The sequence below is a fragment of the Rhipicephalus sanguineus genome, chromosome 2, assembly GCF_013339695.2.
Source record: "Rhipicephalus sanguineus isolate Rsan-2018 chromosome 2, BIME_Rsan_1.4, whole genome shotgun sequence".
NCBI classification, from domain to species: Eukaryota; Metazoa; Arthropoda; class Arachnida; order Ixodida; family Ixodidae; genus Rhipicephalus; species Rhipicephalus sanguineus.
The window spans coordinates 88,305,581-88,330,448 of NC_051177.1; the positions used below are offsets into that span (position 1 = coordinate 88,305,581).

Here is a 24,868-nt window from a genome sequence, read left to right on the forward strand (position 1 = left end):
CACTGGCGTCCGTTCTAGCGCGCCTAGACAGTGGACAAATGTCTGTTGAAACAGTTCTTGCATGCCGTCAACAGAAGACATCACAGCTGAAGGCGACGAAGGCACTGCTGAGGTTTTTAAGAGAGACGAACTTGGACAAGCGGCTGTGACAGAAATGTCGCGTACTACACAAGAGTGACCGACTGATTCTGTGTGTGCAGTGTGATGTGATATCTTTCTATTTTTCTCTCTCTCTTTCCTCTCCATCTTTAATCTCCCCCACCCTGTCCCAATGTGTAGGGTAGCAAACCGGTTGTCCCATACTGGTTAACCTCCCTGCCTTTCCTTCTCTATTATTTCTTCTTCTTCTTCCTAATCTTACTGTGCTTTTTTGCATGACATTAGAGTACTGCGGCGAAAGTGACTTAAGAAGCACTTTGCACACGACTACTACCGTATTTACTCGAATCTAGGCCGGCCCCGATTCTAAAGCCTGTTTCACATGCGAGCGACCGAGCGGCGGGGCCCGCAGCGATCAAGCGGCAGCAGGACGCTCGGACGCGGCTTCGTTTCACATGCACCGCTCTTGCGCGGCGCGCGCCTCTGCGATGCGCAGTGATGGTTGTGGGAAGCGCCCGTTATCCGCGGGTTTCCTTTCTCCGGGCTCGCTTGTTTTGGTGCGCTTGGGTTGCAAGTTTCACGAGCCTTCTACTTCGGTGATCGAATTTCACGCGCCTAAACCTTGAATGATGAAAATGTGCAGTGTATCAGAGTGCAATTAAACAACTTCAGTAGTCACGTTTATTTCTGTTCCAGCTTTCTTTTTTTACCACGCAAGTCATGTTGCACGCCCATACACTTGGCCATGGAAAAGCGAAAGAAAGAATTTGTTTTGGGGGTTTTAAGCTTTCACAGGGCTTTCGGTGGCTTTTGCTCTCGAATGCCGCAAGGCGCTGGTGCGCCGTATGGGCCGGCAACCGGATGCAAGCGGCCCAGTCGACGACATTGTGGGTTTGTGAAGGAGCTCGTCTCTTTTTTTTTTTTTTTTGCCTATGGGCATTCTGCAGTAAAGAGGCGGCGGCATTTGTCGTCTTCGGGGTACGTGACCACTAAAAAAAAAAGGGAAAAGAAAACAGTAAACTGTTCGAACGTGCTGCACCAGAGTAGTAAAAAAAAAAACTGAAACGTCTTACCCGCCCGCGGACTTAAAGGGGGTGATCGGAGATCTTTGTTCGTTCGCGTTCGTTCTGCGGTGCCTACGTCACAAAAGTGAGAGGAGGCGCAGCTCTCCCGCCTAGAACCGCCGAGAGGAAGAGAACAGCCAATCGTGAAGCGGAGAGCTTTCCGGAAGTAGACGCGCATCCTGTGACGTCGGCACGAGGACCGTGAAGCGTTTCTCGCCTTTTAATAAATATAATTACTTTACAGAAAATTATTGCTTTTGCTTCTCAAGCTCAAACACTTTTTCAAACAGCAACAGCTTTGAGTGGTGATATTTAATCATGTTAGTTTTTTTTGACGTCGTCGCTAGATGGTGTCGCGAACGCGAAAAAAAAAAAAGAAAAGTAGCGGCTGACGCAGTTTCAAAATGTCGTCCCACCCCACTGAACTTCTACCTACACAGGTCGGGTCTGGTACAGTCACCCTTATGCCTCCATTGCAACGAGAGTGAATCTCTGCATCATTTCTTTTTAACATGCAGATTGTTCACAAATCAAAGAAAACGATTGCTAGATCAACCTCTCCGAAGGATGGGCTTAAATTTATGCCTTCCGGTGATTCTTTCCTTTGGTGCAACTGAAATGGGCTTTAGCCACAGGAACGTTTGCGCAGCCGTGTGCGAGTTTTTACGGGAAACAAAAAGAATAGAATGTTAAGTTTATGCACCATTTCACTGTTTCAACCTATTCAAATGGTTTTTTTTTCTTTTTAACATCTGGATTGTACCAGTGAATCTAATTTTTTAAAACATTCATTCCTAAACTTATTCGTATTGTAAAACAATTTAATTTCTAAAATAAGGTACCGCCTGTTTCATGGCCGATCCCCCGTGGTGGGTTGCGCCAAGTAACTGAGGACCAACCAACCAACCAACCATCGCAACGTCTGCGTTGGTTCTCGGGTGTCTGATCGTCAAAAGGAGCTTCTGCTGGATTTTTGCGAAAGAGCACCCACAGATCGCGACGCTGTCGTGCCCGCTGGAGCCGTCGTTCACGAGGGAGGACCGGGACGACATGTGGCAGGAGCTGGTAGCGCTTTTGAACGAAGTCCCTGCGCGTAACACCACAGCCTTGCCAAACTCCGAGAGCAGCAGAGGTGAGTGCGAGCACAATCGTATTGTGGTCGGTCATCTTACACGTCCCGCTTTACAGCGGCACCGGAGGCGGCCAGATTACGGGCTAACGCGGCCGCGTCGTGCTTGACAGGGACCGCGCGGGTCGACAGTACGCGAGGCCCAGAGTTCGGGTGATTTGAATCGGTAAGCACTGGCTTAGAATATCATTGTTACTTGTATGCTGCGAAATAGTGTGCTCATTTGCTTCGAGCCATTACGCGCTGTCAGTTTTACTTTTTCAAACAATATCGAGTGAATCACCCGGCCGCCGCGTTGGCTGAGGTGCTAACACGTTGTGCCGCTCAGAACAGAAAGCAAAACAGCCACATTTGCGGCGATGACGAAAGAACAGCCGCGAACTATATTTCGAAGCTCATTAGAGCACCCTACGTGTTCCAACCCATTTCTCAGACCCTCGAGTCGAGTGAGGTGCGTAGCCAGTAGGCTTGCCTCCCTCCACCCCTCTCTCCGAAGTCTGTGTGTCATAGCATGCCGCTGTTGAAACATTCTAAAAAAACATTGCTATTGTCCACTTCCACTCCATACTTCTTATTGCACTCAGTGTGTCAATCAAGAAACTTCTTACTATAACAGGTGAGCCCTGCTCCAGCTGCTGCTGGTGTGGCTGAAGAGGATGTGGCCCAGGATCTTCCCCGTGCCCCAACACGTAAGTTTCACTGATGTTTTTGATTAACTGTAGATGGTGTTACATGCTCACAGGTGATGCTCACGCGTGCAGGCATATGTTTGTGAAGAGATGACATCTGTGGGCATAAAGACAAAAAGCTGCGCAAAAAAAAATTTGGCAAATGGTTGCAGGAGCTAGTTGTATGCATAACTGTCAGATGGAATAAACAGGTGTCCTGCCTTGCAGTTATGGTGAAATGTAGCAAAAAAGTTGCATTGCAAAAATGTTCAACATCTTGAAATGTTTCCCTATTTTGTCAATTGCTTCAAAAGTGAAACTGAAAATGTGCTGTTGCTAAATATACTGTTCAAAAAGCAAGCTCGTTATATAACTTTTTCACATAGCCATCATACACAAATGCACATGTTTGCACCTGTGTTACACCTGCTTGCTGTGTGTTTTGCATACTGCAGCAGCTAGGGTTTCGGAAGGAGATTGTGTCAGTCATCTCGTAAAGCCGGGCAAACGATTGTGCAGCCCTGAAAAGGGCTGTTTGGTTGCTTCTCATACAGAGGTGGTTAGAGGTGTGAGATGCGTTTGATGAGATGAGCGAAAATGAATTTCGGCACCGCTTTGGTCTGTCCAAACGAAGTGCGTTGGTTGTGCGGTGAACCAAGCACCATTCATGGATGCCGTTGGGTCAGTGGATTTTCAACAGAGAGGAAATTGTTGCACACACTGAAACTCTTCACGAACATAAGTTTCCAGCGAAGAGTCGGTAGCAGGAAATTTATAGATGATAATGGCAACACATTTCTTGGTTTCCAGCTCATGCCGCAGCTGCGAGATGTGGGCAACCGGCAGGCCAAGGCGCTGGAGTTACTAGCCGCAAACACCAGGCGGCAGGGCCAGGCATCATTGGAAAGCTGTGCCAGGTTCAACTTCTCGGTGACGTGGTCCACGAACTGCAAGGCGTTGGTACCCTCGCCCGGGCCCTCATTGCAGCGGAAGCCACCTGCACAGCGATTTGTAAAGACTAGTTGTACATATATGCAGATTTATTTTGTAGTATACGCACATAGTGCACTGTAGTGTATCTTTATGTTTATAGTGTATGCGTGTAGAATATTGTGGCACACTGTACGTTTTCTATCGATTTTTACACATCCTAGAAAAAAAGAAAAGCGTTTGTGAATGGTCTAGGTTGCACAGCAATTTTGAAATATTGCAAGACCAAGAAATAGTTTACGAATGCGTGTTCTGTTGCTTAGAAGTGTTTAGACAACAGGATTGGGTACAAACAGAAATCAATAATAGAGGAAGACATATCAGAAACCAACAACTTGCATTTTTTTAGCGAGTTCGATTAATACCGGTTCTACTGTGCCTTGTTTTCATGTAATACAATGACTTTCGTGCTGCGAGACGCGTGTGTTGCTGCAGAGGAGCAGCAGGCACTTTGTAATAACTCCATTTGTATATTATAAAAGGAAGGTACTTTTATATTCTTTTTCTTGGCATTAAATTTAAAGGACCCCTGACACCAAAATTGAAACCTCGAGATCTTTGTGTTGTTTGACTTTCCTGTATACGGGGGCACATCTGACCGATTATTAGTGACGAACGTTGCCTTTAAGATATCTTAATTTGGTTTTAAAGTAAGCGTGAGTGCTCACTTGAGTTGGCTGCACCTTGCGACATCCTGGTATAACATAGATAGAGGCCCCGTGTGATGTGCCAAGTGTAAAGCAAGTATTGTGGACATCACAGAAGGTTTGGGGGGTGCACAATACGAGGACTGGCACCCAGGGAGGCCTATACTTTCAATCTCTACTGCGCTGGGGCCCCGATTTGAAAACCGCGCTGTCACCACAGCTTGAGTGCACGTGGTCTTTGACGCTTCCCCCGCATGGGGCGCCAGTTTCTTGTGGTTTTTAGGCGGGCGTTTTGAAGTGATGCTAAAATGGTCACAATTAACTACGCTAGAATTAGTTGTACGATACGCTAGAGCATTTACGATTTAATTTAGAGATTACCAGACACAAAGCTACAAATTACAGCCAAAAAGTCCCCAACAAAAATTTCGTTGTCAGGGGTCCTTTAAGGGATATTTATTTATTTTGCTTTTTATGTGCACTGCTCGTGATACTTGTAATAAAATTTCAATTCTGACACCACCCACGTTGTTCACTTCATTTACGAGCACGATTCTTGTTGCACTAAAGCTACCGCATGTTGCTGTCCTGATTCAAACAGCTTTTTCAGGTTACCACTTTGGCTGTGAATGGCACAATGTGCCATTCACAGTTGAGCTCTCACTTGTGCTTAGTGTGAAGCGCCATATTTTACAACCTGGTCGAAGTATTTCATCAGCATGGCGTTGTGTGACAAGGGGGCATAGGTCGGCAAACTCACTCGTGAGTCGACTCACTCAGATTCAGATCGAGCTGTGAGTCTAGGTGTGTAATACATTGGTGAGTTCGAGTCCAGTTGAAAAACTTTTAGTGAGCCTGAGTCCAAGTGAATCCGCTTGAGGAAAATTTTGGTAAGTCTGAGTTCGAGTGAGCCCCAAGGGCGAAATATATTTCATGAGTGAGTCAGGGTGAGCTCTACATTTTTTGCCGACCTATGCAAGGGGGTTATTCATTGACAGGAGAACCCTGTATCATTGATATGTGTAGCAAACATTTGAAGTGTAGTAAAAAAAAAAGAGCCTTTTGTTCATGCCAGTGACAAACACAATGAACAAAGACAAACACGCACCACACAATGCTGCCGAGGTCGTTGCAGGCGGCGGCGTACTCTGCGCAGGTGCTTGGCATGCAGGCCCTGTGGTCCTCGAAACAGGTTCACTACGCGGTTGCGCTGCTGCTGGCTCCCGTTGTGGTGGTGGTGGTGGTAGGTCAGCTGCTGCTGGCAGCAGCTCAGCATCGTCGGTGTCGTCATCATGCCCTTCGAGAACAGGCTCATGTGCCGCCAACGCGATATCGTGCAGAGCTGCACAAGCAGCAATGATGGTGGCTGCTCGATCGGGATTGTAGAGCAAGGTCCGATAACGCTGTAAGCTTTGGAACCTGCTCTTTAGGACCCCGCTGCACCTCTCCACAACAGTGCGCATGGCGGTGTGGGCCTTGTTGTAGTAGTTCTCAGGAGTGCCAGGAGCTGGTCGTCCGGGCACTGGTGTCAGGAGGCACGGTTCTAATGGATAGCTGGAGTCTCCTGCACGAGGGCGGCATGACAGCTGTAGTGATAACGTCTTGAATGTGGCAAGCATTGACAGCACTTACCAAGCAAGCCGCAGTTTTGCTTCCAGGTGCTGACGGAGAGGGCTCCCCCACCATACCCATGAGTCATGACATGACCCCAGGAAACATGGACTGACATCCAGAATCCACAGGTCGGCATCACATGTCTGCAGAATTCAATTCAGTCAAAATTGTACCCATAAAATACCTTCGGTACAATGTTAAATAATAATAATAATATCTGGGGTTTAACGTCCCAAAACCACGATATGATTATGAGAGACGCCGTAGTGGAGGGCTCCGGAAATTTCGACCACCTGGGGTTCTTTAACGTGCACCTAAATCTAAGTACACGGGCCTCAAACATTTTCGCCTCCATCGAAAATGCAGCCGCCGCGGCCGGGATTCGGTACAATGTTGGCTATTATGTTAAGTCTGCACTGTTACTGTTAAAACGCAGTTAAAACTATGAACAAATCATCAACAGGGTAGGACTTGTACCATAAGTTCTAACACGCGGACAATGCAGTGTCAAAGGGTAGTCTGCATGTTTACTGCTTGGAACAACCCATCTTCCAGCCAGCAAAGCTGCTGTATGTTTAAGGCAATGTATCACAAATACCTACATCATGAAAAACTTGCGACTGAAAAACGGGTTATGAAACAATGCATATTTAATGTACGTGTATTGATCCATGTAACGTCCATCACGACAATGAACAATAAGGACATAATACGGCACATTCTGGGAGCGCTAATCTTAACAAATACAAATCGAGAATCAAGCTTCGGGTACACATGGCGAACGAGCAACGGTAATATTATGCACTGTGCAGGCCGCTGAACCACCGTGTACTCCGCGTCACATGATTTCATCGCTTATCCTAAGCGAAGTGCCCTGAAACGAACCAATTCTCGTTCTGGATAGATCGAAAATACCGCTCCCACTATACTCAGTTGCAACAGCCTCAGTAAAGCGGAAATTTTAAGCGATATAAATGAAACAATTCGCTACGCATAGAATGCATGAATAATACTCACGATCGTGGTGTTGAATGCGTAGAATCCCTTCCGCGACATGTAATGCGTCGTGTCCGCGGAGCTCAGGCCATGGGGCTTCTGGATGGCGATGAGCGTACCATCCACGCACCCGACCACAACGGGAATCCGCTCGAGCCGCGCGAACGACGCCTTTGTTCGCTCTTCGAGTCTGTGGTCTCCGGGAAAGGCCACCCACCGTTTTTGCCCGCGACAACAGTAATGGCGTGTTCCTGACGGACGACTGCGACAGGCCGCTGAATTCCTCGCTGCCGACAGCTCGCTGGAAGCATCCGATCGCAAAAATCTCAGCGCGCACAACGCCTTCCGCTCTGTTTAAATCCCACTGGTTCGTTGGCACCCGATGACGGGGCCGAGATCGTCGCACAACCAAGGTACAGTACGTTTCGAGAAACGAAAGCGACGCCGGAATTCACACTCGCTCATCTCTTCAAACGCATTTCGCACCATCTGCTTCGAGAAACGCCAACGTAGCAGTAGTAGCAGGGAAGCACCGTTGCAAGCGCCATTTTCTCAAAATCAGCTGTTGCGGCAGCCGCAACCGCCGCATCACTCGAAATACATGCCGTGCGACGCCATTGTCCTACTGCGAACCAAAAAAAAAAAGAAAACAAGAATGCTTTTAAACCAGACGGAACTGGCATGCCTCCAGGCTTTCATATTTAAATGTTTCTTAATACCGGTTTGCTTCGACATGTTTAATCTGCTACAGTGTGCAAAACTTGGCTAGTTGGCTGATTTTCATGGTAAAAGCAGCGCAAAAAGACGACAACACGAGAAGAACGACACAGGACAGGCGCTGAACTGTTCAGCGCTGGTCTGTGTCATTCTTATTATCATATTCCTTTGCGCTGCTTTTACCATATTATAGTCTGCTTCAGTTTACTAACCACTTGCTCGGCTGCATAGCTCAGCTGACTTTAAAGTGTTCTTTCCTCTTGGTCAAGTGTAAACGGTTTACAATCGTTCATAGCGAGTATATTGGCTGCAGTGCAGCGCGTTTTTTTTTCTCTCTTAGTCCGCACCTACTTCCCCCCCTCCATTTCCTCTGTATTGTAGGGGGTTCTCTTCAGGGGCGTAGCCAAGGGGGGGGGGGGTTGGGGGGGTTCAAACCCCACCCGAAATTTTTCAATTTTGCTTGGGTATATATACACGCACACATACAAACGCACGCACGAACATACATAATGTATGGTTGAACCCCCCCCGAAAAAATTTCTGGCTACGCCCCTGGTTCTCTTGAGCGCGAAATGTTTCAAAGCATTTACATTTTCCGGCTACTTTTCCTTGAGAAAATTGAAGTGCTCTTGAGCGCGAAATGTTCAAAGCATTTACAATTTCCGGCTCCTTTTCCTTGAGAAAATTGAAGTGGAGATCGAAGCTGCAGCTGGAGGCTCTTTGGATACTGAGCATTTTATTTTATTATTTTAGCGATAGTTCTGTCTATGCAAGGACCAATGATTTCTGTTAACTTACGGCTTTAGATGCATACTAAATACATGCAAGGACATGTTTATTTATCACACATTTGTCATCCCATAATTATGTCAGACATTTGTTATCACATACTCCCCTATCACGTTAAGAGGTCAAATTACTTGACCCTCCTCAACTTCAAGTTTTTGGCGCTCCCTTATTTTTGGAAACTCCTGTCTGCTTTTCTTTTTTTTTTTTTTTTGGTAATGTACTTTGGTGCGTCCAGAAACACCGTAGGCACAGCGTCTTCTGACAAACGCGGGGTATCTCAACAACCTCACCGTTTATAATGTACATGAAACAGCGCGCTTAGACAGGACAGAAAGTTACAAGAAGCACACAGTCTGTCTGCTTCTTGTAACTTTCTGTCCTGTCTAAGCGCGCTGTTTCATGTTCAAGATGTACCAACTGGCCCGCGAACAATCATTGTTACAATTATAATGTGTGGTATGTCCTTCCGATGAAACTCACGTCGAAGTGCCGCTCGCAAACAACGCTGTCCCCTGTCAGCTCTTTGTCAGTCCGCTCATTATTTCGAGCTCACTGCTCTCGCCTCGCGAGATCCTTCGGGGATTTAAAGACCGAACAGCTTCTCCGAGCACGATCTATACCCGCCTTTACAGCCAGGGACGAAGTGTCTACTGCGAACAAGTGCGGAGTGTCGTAGGTTCCCCCTGTCCGGACCTATGTTGGTGTCACGATTCGATAAAAATACAAAAGAACCAAAATGGACACGTGCAAACGATTTGTCTGCTTTGATGGAAGCGCAGTAAAGAACAACAAAGGGAAAGAACCGGCGTTTTCTACACTGCCAGCTCGTTGCAGCGAATGTCGTCTGCTAGGAAACCGAGTCGGAGCGAGTTCCTCCCGGCGCGCGCGGCTGCTCTCGTCTCCATCCCTACGGTCACGTGCTCCCCGCGTCACTGCTCCCCCATTGGTTGACCTTGGGCAGCCGCTCTGCCGCTCGCGAATTTTTCCAACTCTGGCGATCTCGATCGCGCGTCCACTGGTCGCTCGAAAAAACCTGTTTTTGGGCTTCCGCGACGGCAGCCGCTCCGCTCTTGGAGCAAAATCGCTGCATGTGAAACAGGCTTAAGCCGACCCCCGAAATTCGCAAGGACGGAAAACAAAAACTTAATCATTGTACTCGAATCTATACTCGAATCTAAGCCGACCCCCCACTTTCGCACATCGTTCCCCCCCCCCCCCAAAAAAAAAAAAAAAAAAAAAAAACATCGGCTTATATTCGAATAAATATGTACTTCTGTTTATTTTACTCCAACGAAAACATCAACAAGCATAAAGAAAGTCCACGTTTCGCTTAGGTTTATCCTCTAAACTTATATTTTGTAAGTGCTTTGTTCCATTAGTCAGCTGCCTTCGCTAATGATTTGCCCCGCATCGGGTTAGGCTGGTATATTCTCTTACGAAAAGCTTTAGCGTACGACATATTTGCACAGCGCTACGTAAACGAGGACGTAAGAAAGGACACAACACAGCGCGTGTGTTGTGTCCTTTCTTACGTTCTCGTTTACGTAGCGCTGTGCAAATATGTCGATTATAAATCACCAACAAGTCCATCCTGCCGTTCTCTCAATTTAGCGTATGAAGCTTTTACAGCGGAACTGTTATGCTTTTCGTTATGCCGTTACGCGTTCGCATAAACTATCATCATCATGAATGACCTCTACCTTTCTAGTACTTGCAGCGCAATAACTCGGCCGGTACGCGCTCTTTTCGTCCTTTTCTTCATCTTCTGCTTTGCTCCCCGAACATGTCCGCCCGGCGTGCGCCCTCCCGCTGCGCCGCTTTGTCCGGCGTGGGATGCAACAACTCGAATGGGTCAGAGAACGAGTACAAAAAGAGAGAAAGAACAATAGAAAAGAGAGAGGGAGAAAGAAAGATATAGAAAGAAATGCGAAGACAAATTATTGCCGGCAAAGCTCGGAGTGTTTCGACCGAACGTTTTCTCTATTACATATTGTGGCCAAGGTTTCCCGATTACATTAACGCTAGGTCCTCACAAACCGAAACTGGCGAACTCGAAGTGTGGAGAAAATGCACATACCTTCCAAGTGGTTCCCTCTGTAACATGACTCATGCAGGCTTCTTCTAGGATGAACCAAACATTTTAACTGGATATCCTTAAAGACTCCTGCCATCCAAGGATACCTCGTGCGGAAACATGCGTGCACACGTAGAATGGAGCACAATATGAAAGGCTGATGTAGAACCATAGACGTACCAATACAGATCAAACAAACGCGGGTCTATTATATAGTATAGTTAAGGTTGAGATGAAAAGTAATTTTTTCGAGTCATTCTTCGTTATTGTTTTTATATATAACCGAGTCGGTGTCGGTTCCTGGTGACACCATGAGTATATGACCGCCAGAGAGAACTTTTTTTTTTTAATTACAAGTTCTTTATGACCGCCTATACGTTTGGCGGTGACTCAGGAATATCATTCGACCATGTTGTGCATGGGGGGGGAGGGGGGGGGAGCCTCTTCTTTTTTCGTGTCTTCTGCTTTTGCTACTATTAATTTTCTCTCCACTGAAGTGATGGCTCACATGACATGACCAAAATAAAAAAAAAGCTTTAGTGTCATTATCTTCGCTTCGGAAGAACATTCAGGATCACTGGCGTAGCCGAGGTAGGGTAAGGGCGTTTAAACACCCCAAGCTTCTTTTTTCTAGCGTAAAGATGTGGTAAAGCTAATTGTTTCATTGAAATTACTGGCACAGTTTTTCCAGAAATCGAGGTTATAGTTTCCGGAACTGTGATTCGCCAGGTGAGACGATGTGTGTACGCAGACCAGTATTGATAAACAGGCAGCAAGTTTTTGCAACGTGCTATCACTGCACGTATGCGTGCTGTGGTTTCTATCCTGATCAGATTGAGATTATTAGCGTGCTGTGATGTCAGACGGAAATGCTGACGACAAGCGCGCTGTGATGTAAGACGAAAACGCTGACGACTAGATATGCTGACGGCAAGACGACGGAAATGCTGACGACAGTCTCAGCGCATGGACAATTGGCGTGCGGGACCCGGCACCATGCACATATTTCAAGTGGCTGAATAGGTACTTCATGGGAGTACGAGATAAGAGACTTTTGATATGTATTGTAGCACATTTACGGCTAGGATGTCATGGTATGATTATCATGTGAAATTTGAGCCATATATTGCTGCGTGTATATATTTATATTGTGTGGTAATATATTATTATTGTTGCGTGTTAATGCGTTGTGTTAATAGTCATTATACTGTACTGATGAATTTGCTGCATTTAAATAATACTTGTTTTTAAGATTGTATAACCGTACTTACCCCCTCACCCAATCCCTTCTAGAAGGCCTCTAAGGTATTTGTAAATGAATAAATAATAAACAAATTTAGGCATTTCTCAGCACCTGTAGAGAATTCTCGCAGGGAGTTAATATGCTGGAAAATTGACAAAACTCATTGCGGTAATAGAAATTCCTTGTTTTTCTTCTGCAGCTGTGCATTATTCCTAATTCTGAAGATGCGCCAAATGAGGTGAGACTCTAAATTCCCGGCGAACGGAAATATCCGGCACCTGAAGGAGCTGGTCTAGTTAAGCGCGAGATGCTTTTAGCTTCCGTTGTCGACGGGCTTCAAATCACCTTGACCCACAAGCCAGTGCGTTGTCCGGGCACTCCCACGAGACCATACGGGAACTGAAACGAGATCGTTCTAGCATCAGTTTTCTCCCGGTATTCTGTGTGCACGGTTGTTCAGCTCTACAAGCACTACACAAATATCTGTAAAACAAATTAATTTCCGAGTGTTTTTGTAGCTACTGCTGCATGCATTGGACGTTCTCAATAACATTCGCATTACTTCTAACGAAAGAGACCCTTTTCATAATTGTAAAGCTAGCTTTTCTGCGATGCAGTTCGCCCGACTAATGGCGGCTAGTCGTTTCTGCAAACAGAGTGTGCAAGCGCAGCTTGCTTGCGCTATGACGAGGAAATTGTAGACTCATCTCTCTTGATATAAACACGCATAACAGACAAGCTCCAGCACATGCAACTACGACCTTTTCTACGCTTGTAGCACAACGGGTGCCGCCATTAGTTGGGCGAATGTGCAGCGCAGGGAAGCGCACTTGCGGTATATGAAAAGGGTATACTTCGAAAGAAGTCACTAATTTCTAAGGCAACTTCGCAGGAAGCCTGCCCACGCTTTCTTAAGGCTACCCAGTGTCACGATTCTCTGTGAACAGGATGTGTTGGAATTCGCGGAGGAGGTATTAGTATATGCAAATCAGCCACACTAACACATTCGCTGAAAACTTGGTTGTGTTTCTGCAGATTCTCACTACTCTTCCATGCACTACGATGGCAGTGGCGAAATGCCGAATGTACAATTCAACAACATTGTAAAGTCATGTAGGTTCTTATCAATACCTTAATGCTTTAACCGGGGACTCAACAATTTCTTGCAACCAACCAATTGTTTCTTTTTATGGCTCTTTAATATAACTGTCATATATATTATACCATTATGCTGACCAGCTACGTGGATCGGCGGACATAAGCAGATACGGTGTAGGCAAGAACGCTTGAGGCCCGTGTATTAGATTTAGGTGCACGTTACAGAACCCCAGGAAGGTCGAAATTTCCGGATCCATCCACTACGGCGTACTTCATAATCATCGGTGTTGAGACGTAAAACCCCAACAGTTATTATTATTACACAAGCAGATAGAAAACATTTAATGATAACCACTCTTATGAGCTAAAATACACTATGTAATGTTTAGTTACTAAACTTAGCGCACACGCATTTGCACGACCGAAGCTGGTGAGCGAGGCAGTCATCATTGTTTAGCACGTATCTAAAGAATATCATTCCCTTCCAGCAGGGGCGTAGCCAGAAATTTTTTTCGGGGGGGGGGGGGGTTCAACCATACTTTATGTATGTTCGTGCGTGCGTTTGTATGTGTGCGTGCCTATATACGCAAGCAAAACTGAAAAATTTCGGGGGGGGTTTGAACTCCCCCAACCCCCCCCTTGGCTACGCCCCTGCCTTCCAGATATACCATACTAAAGTTAGCGAGAGCATACCCCAATTTCAAGTTAAATCTTTGCAGAAATCGTGTCTAGCAATTCGGGGCAAGCTCACTTAATACGCCGAGGTATTTTGAAGCAGATATATTCCATAAAATGGGGCTAATCTTGGATCACTACAAAGTATGAATGCTTTTACAAGCCCTTAGCCTCAATTTCCTAATTACACCATGTGCATCAAATGCACTACATAAGAAGTTATTACAGCACCTGATTTAATTAGTGAAATTGTGGTTGAAACTTTCCTTGTTGCGTGTACGCCTATAGCTAGCTCGCTGTGTATGTGTGTGTGTGTGTGTGTGTGTGTGTGTGTGCGTGCGTGCGTGTGTGTGTGTGCGTGTGTGTGTGTGTATGTGTGTGTGCGCGCGCGCGCGCGCGCGCGTGTGTGTGTGTGTGTGTGTGTGTGTGTGTGTGTGTGTGTGTGTGTGTGTGTGTGTGTGTGTGTGTGTGTGTGTGTGTGTGTGTGTGTGTGTGTGTGTGTGTGTGTGTGTGTGTGTTCCACCGCAAACACCCGCGCAAGATTCTCTTGTGTAGGCGTTTATCAATATACAGCGCGTTAGTGCAAATAAGCTGTCCAGAATGAATCGCATAAAAATATAAATGCTCGTTTATGACAGGATACAAAACGAAGTCACTTGTTCGGTTCAGGTGGCTGAGGACTGCCGGTGAAGTATTTGCGACGTTCGCGATGTACAAGCTGAATTTATTGGCGCGGTGATTTGCAGAATCCATAACCTTCTCCAAGAATGCGATAACAGAGAAAATGCATGATTGCGAATAAATAGATAAAATTCCGCTCTGTTCCTTTTCTACAAGATATGGGGAGAAAATGTATGGCAGGTCAAACGCGTATTGACAGGTTTGTTTTGTTATCTTGCTTTTGTCTTTTTGTAAGTACTCTCGTGCGATTTCTTTGTACCTTGCAACATAGTAAGGGATTGTGACATTTCCATGGATACACAGATATATACGCATATTTCACCGGCGACACCTCGGTGATTTCTACGCTCTCCGTAAGCCTCTTGTGAACACAATGCCGCGACAGTGATGAAATAACCTCCTTCCAACCCCCCCCCCCCCTCCTCCACACACACACACACCCAGACATGCGTGTAATCGCATAAGCATACTTCTTGTGGGCGTCTAGTCTTGTATGCTGACACTTATCACAGGAAGCACCGACACATCGACCTCGTTATCGAGTGCGGAGGCACGCGCTTCCAGGGAGCCACCTCTTTTTCTTCTTTGTATTTCTATCTTATTCTTCTTTTTTTACATTGAACTGCTTTGCGACGAAGACCCTTCAAGAAGAGACACATTACTAAGTTTCATGATGCAAGACTTACAACCCCACACATCACTGTTCGCACCTGACACTTTCCGCTCGTTCTATATACAAATGTATGGCGCTTCAGCGTGACGTGCACTTAGCCTGCCCGACAAGAACACCGGACTAACTGAGCTCGTTCGACTAACTGAGCACCTGAATAACTGAGCTTAGTGGCGTCACCGTATCCGCTATAAAATGTGAGACTCCAATTGGAGCTCGTGTCAAGTTCGTGCCATTCTTCAGCCTGCAAAATGCACGATGTGTTTACGGCTGGAGCTCACGAAGAACGCCTCTCTGAAAAGCAAAACCAAAGAAAGAAAACAAAACATACTCAATCGTAAACATTTTTGTGCTCTCCTTGTGGACACCGGCCGTTCCTGAGCGTCGATCCCTCGGTAAACATCGCAGAAATGTATAGAACAATGCCGGCGACACTATCGGACTAACGATACTCGGTGGTATGTATCGCCATTCATCAAGTCTGGCGGTGACGGCTGGGCCACACTGTTGTTCTGGTTCCGACGTCAGCGTTTTCAGCGCGAGCGCGACCCCGGCCTCAGAAACACTCGTCATGCGGGTCCGAGGTCGAACGACGACGCCGCACTCCTTCCTCCGAGCACCGTCAATCCAGATCGAGCAAAGCGTAAGAAACGAACCGCCCTTTCCTTTTCATCCACATTTCTCCACCGTTGTTTTTGCCACCGAGGCTTCGTTTCGGTAGCGGCCGCCGCTGAGGGACGCACAACATCACTCTATTTATCGGATGCGCTCCGGAGATGCGGGATGCGAGCTAGCGCGCGTGGCGCGCGTCGCGCTCGTCCGCCCTTCTTTCTCGCTTCGCTTGGCGCGCGAAGAGATGAGCAGCGAGCGCGTCGTTGCGCGCGCGCCCCACGGGGAAAGAGCGTCGTCAGTTGCGATCGGCGACGCGTCGAACGAAGCTAGCGGCGCGCATTCGAGCCGCGCGCGGTAGTGGGACGCCTCGACGGTCAGGCAGCTGACGCGCGTCTCCTCAAAGGCGTAGCGCTGCCTCCCCCTCTCTCCATCTCGGAGTGTCTCGGGAGACAACTCTTCCCCCACGCAGGCAGAGGGCTTCGACGCCGGGCCTCGCTCGTTATCCGTATTGCCCATTCAGTCGCGGGAGTCGGCCGCGCGACGTACGGCCAGCGAGAGGTGCTTCGACACGGGTCCACACTACTCGGCGGCGATCTTGAGATTCCAAGTCCCCCTCGGTCTTCGCCAGTAACCTCATAGACCTACCAGAGCGGTGAGTGGTTTCGCAGCCTACATTCCCGCAACGAAAATAACGGTATCTAACTGCAGTTAATTGCGTAAAATAACGACTTGTTCGAGACGATGTTAGACGGAACAACGCGGCAGTGACTTTGCATATACAATGACGCGGAAGAACATGTTATTGGGAGAGTTGGTGTTTACTTAAAGAGATAACTGTAGAGTGAATAAATGACCACCGCGCAGGAGAGCGCATGTGACGTGTTCTACGACTTCTGTGAGGCGGTCTTTTTTTTTTTTAGCTGCAGTTATGTCCACGAATTTACGATACTGCTGTCATTGCTATCGGATATATGATCTCCTTTGATAAACTTGCACATCTGCGCTCTGTGCGCGCGTTTTCAGGTTGATGTTATATTTTGTTTCATTCGCATCCTGCTCTCGCGTTGGCCCTGAAAGCTACACCGCTCCCGCTTAAACACAGATTTTTTTGGTGAAGCGCTTACTTATTAGTTTCCAAGCCGGCAAAGCGAACCACCTGGTTGTTATGTGATCTTGTCATTATTTCTCCTGAAGATCCTATGCGCGGGTCTTCAAGCACATCGGCCTGATTCGCGGAGATTGTTGAGGACGGGAAAACAATTAAGGCTGCGGAGTTGAGGTAAGTTTAAAAGCATGACATTATCCTCAAGGACGTCCCCTGTTGGTCCTGTCTCTTTGGCAATGGGAATATTCGCTTCGCGTGACGGTAGAAGAATGTCGGCCGCCGTCCTTTCCACGTGTTTGCCCTCCCTCAATTCACGGCCACCTTTCGTTGCTCTTTCGAGACCTCTTAGCGCAGCTGGCCCTTTTGTGCGAATGCGCTCGTCGCCCCGTCTCCTCACTACGTACCTGAAAAAGCCTTTTTTCTTTTTTTCGTCTTCGGTTGTAGGGCGCATATGTATGCTGTTCTCACGGTTGCGTATTTCCCGAACATAGGTATTGTAAGCACCGCGCTTATATAGGGAACGCCCGTTTTACAGAATAAGCGACAAGTTGTTGTTGACTTATAAAGGATGGCTTCAGCTAACTCTAAACAGCTCGCTCATATGGTCCTTTTTTTACTCTGTAATAAAATGATAATTGGTAATTACCTAAGCTACATATCATGCTCTATTTACACTAGTAACGTTAACGATTAAAGAAAACAGGTATATAGGCTGTCTTCTACAGGAAGACTTCGTTTCTCGTCAAGATTATAAAGCCTTCCAATAGTGAATAACAGAAGTTTACACTGAACGTGATACTGTATAAAATTAAGACTATTGTCTCGATAGAATATCGTCTTAGTTTTCCTCTTAAAAAAAAAGAACTCTTCATTGTTTTAAATCGAACGTGCGCGTTGAGCAAAAATAACAGAAGATTGCCGAGCAGAATACTTTCTCACTCTTCTGAAAAAAACGACTGTTCATTTCGCACGATGCTGAGAGGCGTCTGTTCGGTTCGCTATCGAAGGCACGTTATTGTGTCTAGGATGTCTTGTACGCCAGAATAAGATAGCGCGAGGAGACAAGCTGTCTTTCTCTCTGTATAACAGCGAAGCATGCTGTCGTTCAAGCCATGTAGCTACTAAATTGCTGCATACATAAAGGCCGACATTTTTCCTCTGTAAGCACAGTGAGACCCGCACTCACGTATGCGCGTTGCTGAAATTAGCGTCTTTCCTTATCACTGTATCTGTGCGGATGCTCCCTTTCCTTCTCTTTTCGATCGATTTTCACGTTGGACGCATACTGTTACTAAGGGCGGCATTGAAATTGCAAATTGGTGTAGCTTTCGGTGCTCAGCTGCTTACCCGAAGGTCGCTGGTTCGATCCCGGCCGCGGCGGTCGCATTTCGATGGAGGCGAAATGCTAGAGGCCCGTGTACAATGCGGTTTCAGTTCACGTTAAAGAACACCAGATGGTCGAAACTGCCGGATACCTCCACTACGGCGTCCCTTATAATCATATCGTTGTTTTGGGACGTAGAACCCCAACAGTTATTGTTATTGAATTGCAAATAGCCGTTGCGTAAAAAAGAAAAACGCTCAGCAGGCTGGGCCTCTGATCTTTGCTGACTAACAACAGTGAAAGAAACGCGCGCCGGGCATGAAATCTAAAATATAAGCTTCCGGTGACAGGTACGTCCATTAAGAAGATGCTGACTCAGGATGATCGCGAATAAGTGACCACCAGTGAAACAATGAGAGCATTTAAGCGTTGTGAGACTAGCCACAAAGTACAAATACAAACATGTTTTGGGAGGCTCATTAAACAGTCAAAGACGGCTTATTAATAATAATAATAAGTGTTGAGGTTTCACATCCCAAAACCACGATACGATTATGAGAGACGCTGTAGTGGAGGGCTCTAGAGATTTCGACCACCTGGGGTTGTTCAACGTGCACCTAAATCGAACCACACCGTCCTCTAGCATTCCGCCTCCATCGAAATGCTGCCACCGCGGTCGGTATTCGATCCCGCGACCTTCGGGCCAGCAGTCAAGCACTATAACCACAAGACCACCGCGGCGGGTACGAAGAGGGCTCGTGCGCTTTGGGACTTCGAGGAACAGTTTGTGCAAGGCACGTTTACTGGGTCACAACAGTGCCAGTGCACTAACTTCCTGCTTTGTTGCTTCGTTCTTGTTTTCCGTTCTTTCGGAAAAATGGCCCACCGGGGTAGTTTAGTGGGTCGAAGACCCAGTTTCTTCGCTTCATATCTTTGAACGTTTCTCGATCTAACTGTAGCGTCACGTCGAGAAACCTTGGTGACAGTTGTAGCTCTAGTAATGAGTCTAGGTTCTGTAGCCGACGATTGGAGTTTAGCGGAGAATTCAAGTGCGTAAGCGTGGCATTATGCGCAATGAGGAGACTCAGTGATCGGCCCTTTACTAAAGGAAGGATCTTGGGAGCCTGGTCTAGTTAACCTCCCTGCCTTTCTTATATTTGTCCTATCTCTCTCTCTGTCTCTCTCTTGAGCTAATTTAACATCATATTCGTCGACCCTAAAAAAATTTCTTTAGGCCTATTCGCGCTCTTTCAATGAAACTTGTACTTGAAGCGCGAAAATTGTATTGCGTCATTTTCTGAGCAATAAACACAACCTACGGTATTGTCCTCTCCCCAAACATATTCATGCCAATCGCCAAGCAAACTGCAAGATTTCCCAAATATAATGAAAAGCGACTTCGTCCCAGTCGGGCTGAGATTATACGACAAGCGCCAAAATCAAAGAGTTCATTAGCGGATAACAGCTGAAACGAACCACCGTAACAGCCTCGCGGCTAAGGTATTACTCTGCTTTGCTCGACGACGCAGGGTCGGTTCCCGGCCCCTTGTCGATGAACGCAAGGCGCTAAAGCATCCGTGTACTTCGATTTACGCGCACTTTAAAGAACCTTAAGTGAACGAAAACCCGGAGTCTCCCCACTACGGTGTGCTTCAAATAATTGTGGTTCTGGCATGCGAAGCCCCAAAATCCAATTTAATTAACTTAGACGACCCCACAAATAGTAAAATATATATATATATATATATATATATATATATATATATATATATATATATATATATATATATATATATATATATATATATATATATATATATATATATATATATATATATACCGAGGACCATTGACAAGGTGACGCTATCTTGCTCTTCCACGCTGAAATTTCCTTAATGAAATGATGTTCCTTGACATGGAGCTATTTTAGCCGGCAAGTTGCACCCTCTGCGCCTTCATATTAATTTTTCTTCGTTGTCAGTTTATACTGTAGCCTCCACATACGTTCAGCGAGTCATTCTACGTTCTTTTTTATTTTATATATCCCTCAAGGCCAAGGGTATTATAGAGGAAGGTGAGAACAAAATGCATGCGTACGTAGGGCAAAACAACTTGATTGTGCCTTGATTCGACATCGTCGTAGAGATATGTTCTATGACAAAAGGTCTCTGGCCCGCAAGAATGCCCTTATCAATCTGCGCTGGGGACGCAGACAGAGAAATGAAGGAAAGTACAGGGCGATATGCACTGACTGACCCTCCTCAACTACAGTTCATTGAAGAGACACGCGCTGTAATCTTTTCATATACGCTACGTCGAGGACAGGTAACATAAGCAGAATAGCAAAACAAAAAGAAAAGGTAAACTGGAAAGGTCACGTCGAGATTAGAATGCAAAGCATATTCAACTTAGTATATTAGAGGCAGGCCCGTAGCCAGGAAATTTTTTCGGGGGGGGGGGGGGGGGGGGGCACTTGCTGAAAGCCTTGACTATTTGAGAAAAACGCCTATTTTCATGACTTATTTTTGAGAAAACACCACGTGCCATCAAAATTTCGGAAAGGGGGGGGGCTGCCCCCCCCCCCCCCTGGCTACGGACTTGATTAGAGATATCAATGGTTGACCTATACAGTCAGGTTGAAGTTTGGAAATCCGAATACATTCAATAATTTCACGGCTAAGCTGATTATGACTGCAGGCAAGAATTATGGTGGTATATAGTGTAAGCAGACAAATAAAAATGCACTGTAAAAGAAGACACGAGAGCACAGGACTTCTCATGTCGTCCTTATATCTTGTGCGCTACTGCTTCTATTTTTTTTATTAAAAGCATTTCGCCTCCATCGAAAGGCCGCGGCGGTCTCATTTCGATGGAGGCGAAATGCTAGAGGCTCTTGTACTGCGATGTCAGTGCACGTGAAAGAACACCAGATAGTCGAAATTTCCAGAGCCCTCCACTACGGCGTCCCTGATAATCATATCGTGGTTTTGGGGCGTAAAAGCCCAGATATTATCCTTACTTAAAAGTAATGAACCAACTCGGCCAACAAAACGTTTTCAAAACGCGCTGTGTTGCAATTGTCCTCCAAGTGGGAATAAGACGAACTGGTCGCGGCGTGCTTGTGTTCTTCTAACCTCGCTTTGACACATATGTGTTTGAACGCGGGCGGTTCCCCTCGCCGGAAATTAAACGGCGCAATCCATGGAGCGTCGGCCGGAGGCGTCCCATGTGGCGCAAGCGACGGCTCCCTTCTGCAGCCGATAAGCTTAGAGAAAGACGGCTCGCGCAAAGGCCAAGCTCGAGAGCATTGACTGACGTGCACACCGAGGGACGAATAGGTGCTTACGCACGTTGTTTGTCATGTACTGTCGCTTACTAACCTCATCGAAATATATATCGCAGAACAAGATAAAGTATTCTTACGAATAAAAAAAAAATTCGGGAGCTCTTCCCGTATACCGGGAAAATGGGGTGCTTGGCAGCGGTACACTTATGTTGCTACAGGCAACAATGATATGTGGCAACGTCAAATGGCAGGTCACCTCGATCACTGACAAGCCCATAAAACGGAGCATACAAATACGCATGCGATAGACGCACCTTCGAAGGCCGCATTTTTGTACACTCGCGTACGACGTCGCCGCAACCGAAATATGTAACTCATATAACAAGCGTCCCTTGAAGAACACAAGCATAAAAAGCGATGACGCTAGAGTAGTGAGCACTAAGGTATTCCTTGCTCTCGTTCTCAATCAATTTGAATATTCTTAACTAAATATTCAAAAGTGTGTTCTTTCGTGCTTCGGCATATAGGCAAATGGTGTGGCACTACCCGTCCCTGGATCATGCGGTATAATGAAGCGGTACACTTTAATGAGGACGCTGGCTGCACGATGTACGCGTATCGCTCCTTGCAGACATAGGTCTGTGACCTCCATGCATATCAATGCTTATCGTACAAAGTCGCAACTTCGCATTCGCAAGCACCCAGTGACGTGGTTGTTCGATACGATACTGGCCGATTCATTTGCGTGTCGTCACTGAGTACTCGAGCGAGTTCATCGGAACGCAACTTGCGTATAAAAGTCCGCAAGCGTGACTCGCAGTGTCGCAGCGTAATACTGAGCAAGTCGGGCACGCTCTTGTGGCCCACACGATAAAGGCGATAAAATATTCCACGCGTATCGAGAGAAGCGACGTAAGCGGTGCTAATTCGGCCATCATTTTTATCGCCAGGAATGTACTAGTCTCGGATCTTTCCACTCGGCGCAAAGTGCTCCTGTTACGACCGACTCGGACGTAAAACCGGTTACAAACCTCTTATTATCGAAGGGGTTCATAGCGATATCCTCGCACACATCCGTATAACGATGTGTTATGAGTGTCGTGGGTGTTAAATGGGAGTAAGAGCGCTGTTTTAGCGCCTTTAAGGGTGTTAAAACTGTCTGCTGCGTATACAGCACTTGTCTTATATACTACGGCGACTTCCGTCGTCCTTGGGAATGCGTAAGGGTGTCTGAGCGAGTTAGCCGGTGTGTTGGGAGCGCGTCTCTGCGTACATGCGTGTGTTTTTTTTTTCTGATAGCTTTTGTTTATGTGGCGTTTGTTTGTGCACACACGACTGTATACTGTCATTCCTACTTCAACGAAGAACGCTAGAGTGCTGTTTATCACTACCTGTTTGCCTTTAGCTTTATAGAGCTTATCTCGCCTCTCGCTTCCGAAATCGTTCTGAAGCCACGCCAGCATTCCGACCTTTACCCGGTGCTGTACGAGTGCACTGCGCACGCATATATAGGCACCCAGCCCCCTGCTTTTTTTCTTTCTTTATCTTTCTTTTTCTTTCTGACAATAAGAGCGGCCGAGGACCCCTGATGTTGCATTCAAAGAACTGTTTATTTCCCATCTTTACTTCAGGAAAGTCAGGAAGAAGAAGCAGGTCATTGCGAGAAGCCCGTCATCGCTTCATTTTCACTTTTGCACTCATTGCGGACCTTGTTTTCTTCCGGACTCGGCCAATGACGTTGCGGTGAAACTTGGCCCGCACTAATGGAGAACCCTGCGCACACCTACGCACGTTCCGCTCCCGAAACTTCCGTCTGCATTAGGATACCTACAGTAAAAACGCTGTAAAAAGCAACGCCCGTTGCCTAGCCCCTACTCCACGGCCAAATGTGTGCCTCTTCCGAAAATGAATGAATGAATGAATGAATGAATGAATGAATGAATGAATGAATGAATGAATGAATGAATGAATGAATGAATTTTATTTAATGCTAGTCCGGCAGTTTCCTTCGCGCGAGGCGAGGGGAAGAGGGGATTAACCCCTGTCCCGTTCCACCCTCCGTCGATGATGATGGCGGTGCCTCCGGTGACGGCTCGAAGTCCTTGAATCCGGGGGGCATTTTCGGCTTGCCGGACAGCCCAAAGCTGGTCCGCCAGTTCGTAGCTGCTGAGTGCCACCTCCCAGTGGCAGCGACGCCGACAGAGGCGATCCGCAGCAGCAACCGCAGCCGCGGCGGTGGCCTGTCCGGGGCCCGGCGCGGTGGCAGTGGCGACGATTGAGCTCGGAGTTGTCTCTGCCTAACGTGGGTCACCAAGTGAGCGGCGGCAGCGATATTAACTTTCCCGGCACATTCCCAAAGCATGTACCGCAGCGCAGCTCTTTCCCCGCACGCTTTACACGCGTCCGTCGGGTATAGGCTCGGGTAACAGAGGCGTATGATTGCCGGGCTGGGGCAAGTGTAAGTTCGTAATAATCTCCAAGTTCTCCAAGTGCCTGTCTTTTGTTAAATTTGTCGTGTGGTGGTGGGTATTTGCGTCTGTTTAATCTGTAATGTTGGGTGATGTCCCTGAATGTGGTCAGGCAATCGCCCCACGACCATTCCGGTTGCTGTTCTTCTGTTGTTACCGATGTTGAAAAAAAAAAAAAAAGATCCTGGCTAGTGGTGGGCTACATTGGCCCGAGTGGCTGTCTATATAAACCATTGAGGTGTGATGCCGGCAAATCCACAGATCGCGCTCATAACGCCAGTGTTCCGATACGCCTGGTAGCTGCCAACGAACCGTTCTTTCTGCCCGTCAGGAGCTATCCTGGCGTGCTACATCGAACCTACATTTCGCGCTAGTGAGAGCACCATCCGACGCTTTAAACTTTCAACTTGGAACTTTCTTTTTGTTTGTATATTTTTGTTTTTTGTCGTCCAAACCAATCACATCCTGTTATTCGTCACAACGTAAACATTAGTTACCTTCTTGAAAATATAAGGCCACTTAAAACAGGAAAGATTTATGAAGAACAAAAGCAATTCAAATTATGCTTTATTTCTATTCCAAACTTGCAGTAATGTTCTTAATTAAGCGAAGAGATATGACTTCAATACCACGTGACACGAAGAGAATTTATTGTAAACAGAGCCTGCTACAAATTCTTGCGCTGTCACGCCCTGTATACGCTCCTCCCAAATTGAAAACGCCGACTGCACACTTAATTAAGCGCACAGGGAGGCAAGATAAATGCGATGACAACGAGCAACAAAGCGAGAAAGAAAAAGAAAATAGTTCACGGTCGTAAAAAAAAAAATAAATACTGTGTTCTTGCAGCACTCGCGGAAGCAGAGGCATTCCGCCTGTCGATCCCCCCCCCCCACGGCGCGTGTCACTCCTAGCCGAG

General features: G+C 46.7%; 2 protein-coding genes and 1 long non-coding RNA gene across 3 annotated transcripts in view; 2 read left to right on the plus strand and 1 right to left on the minus strand.

Moving 5' to 3' along the window:
• Positions 1–24,868, plus strand: part of LOC119381726 (uncharacterized) — a 92,490-nt gene that overhangs the window by 11,745 nt on the left and 55,877 nt on the right. The window lies entirely within an intron of this gene.
• On the plus strand, positions 2,150–3,874 carry LOC125757184 (uncharacterized). The gene is made up of 4 exons (XR_007415115.1): positions 2,150–2,295; positions 2,352–2,458; positions 2,909–2,981; positions 3,771–3,874. It is a non-coding gene; the product is annotated as an uncharacterized LOC125757184 (long non-coding RNA).
• LOC125757182 (uncharacterized) lies at positions 2,660–6,348 on the minus strand. The gene is made up of 3 exons (XM_049412478.1): positions 6,230–6,348; positions 5,706–6,161; positions 2,660–3,957 (listed from the first exon to the last, which is right to left on the minus strand). Exons 1-3 carry the CDS (start codon positions 6,345–6,347, stop codon positions 3,626–3,628), a joined length of 906 nt encoding a protein of 301 aa, XP_049268435.1. The 5' UTR covers position 6,348; the 3' UTR covers positions 2,660–3,625.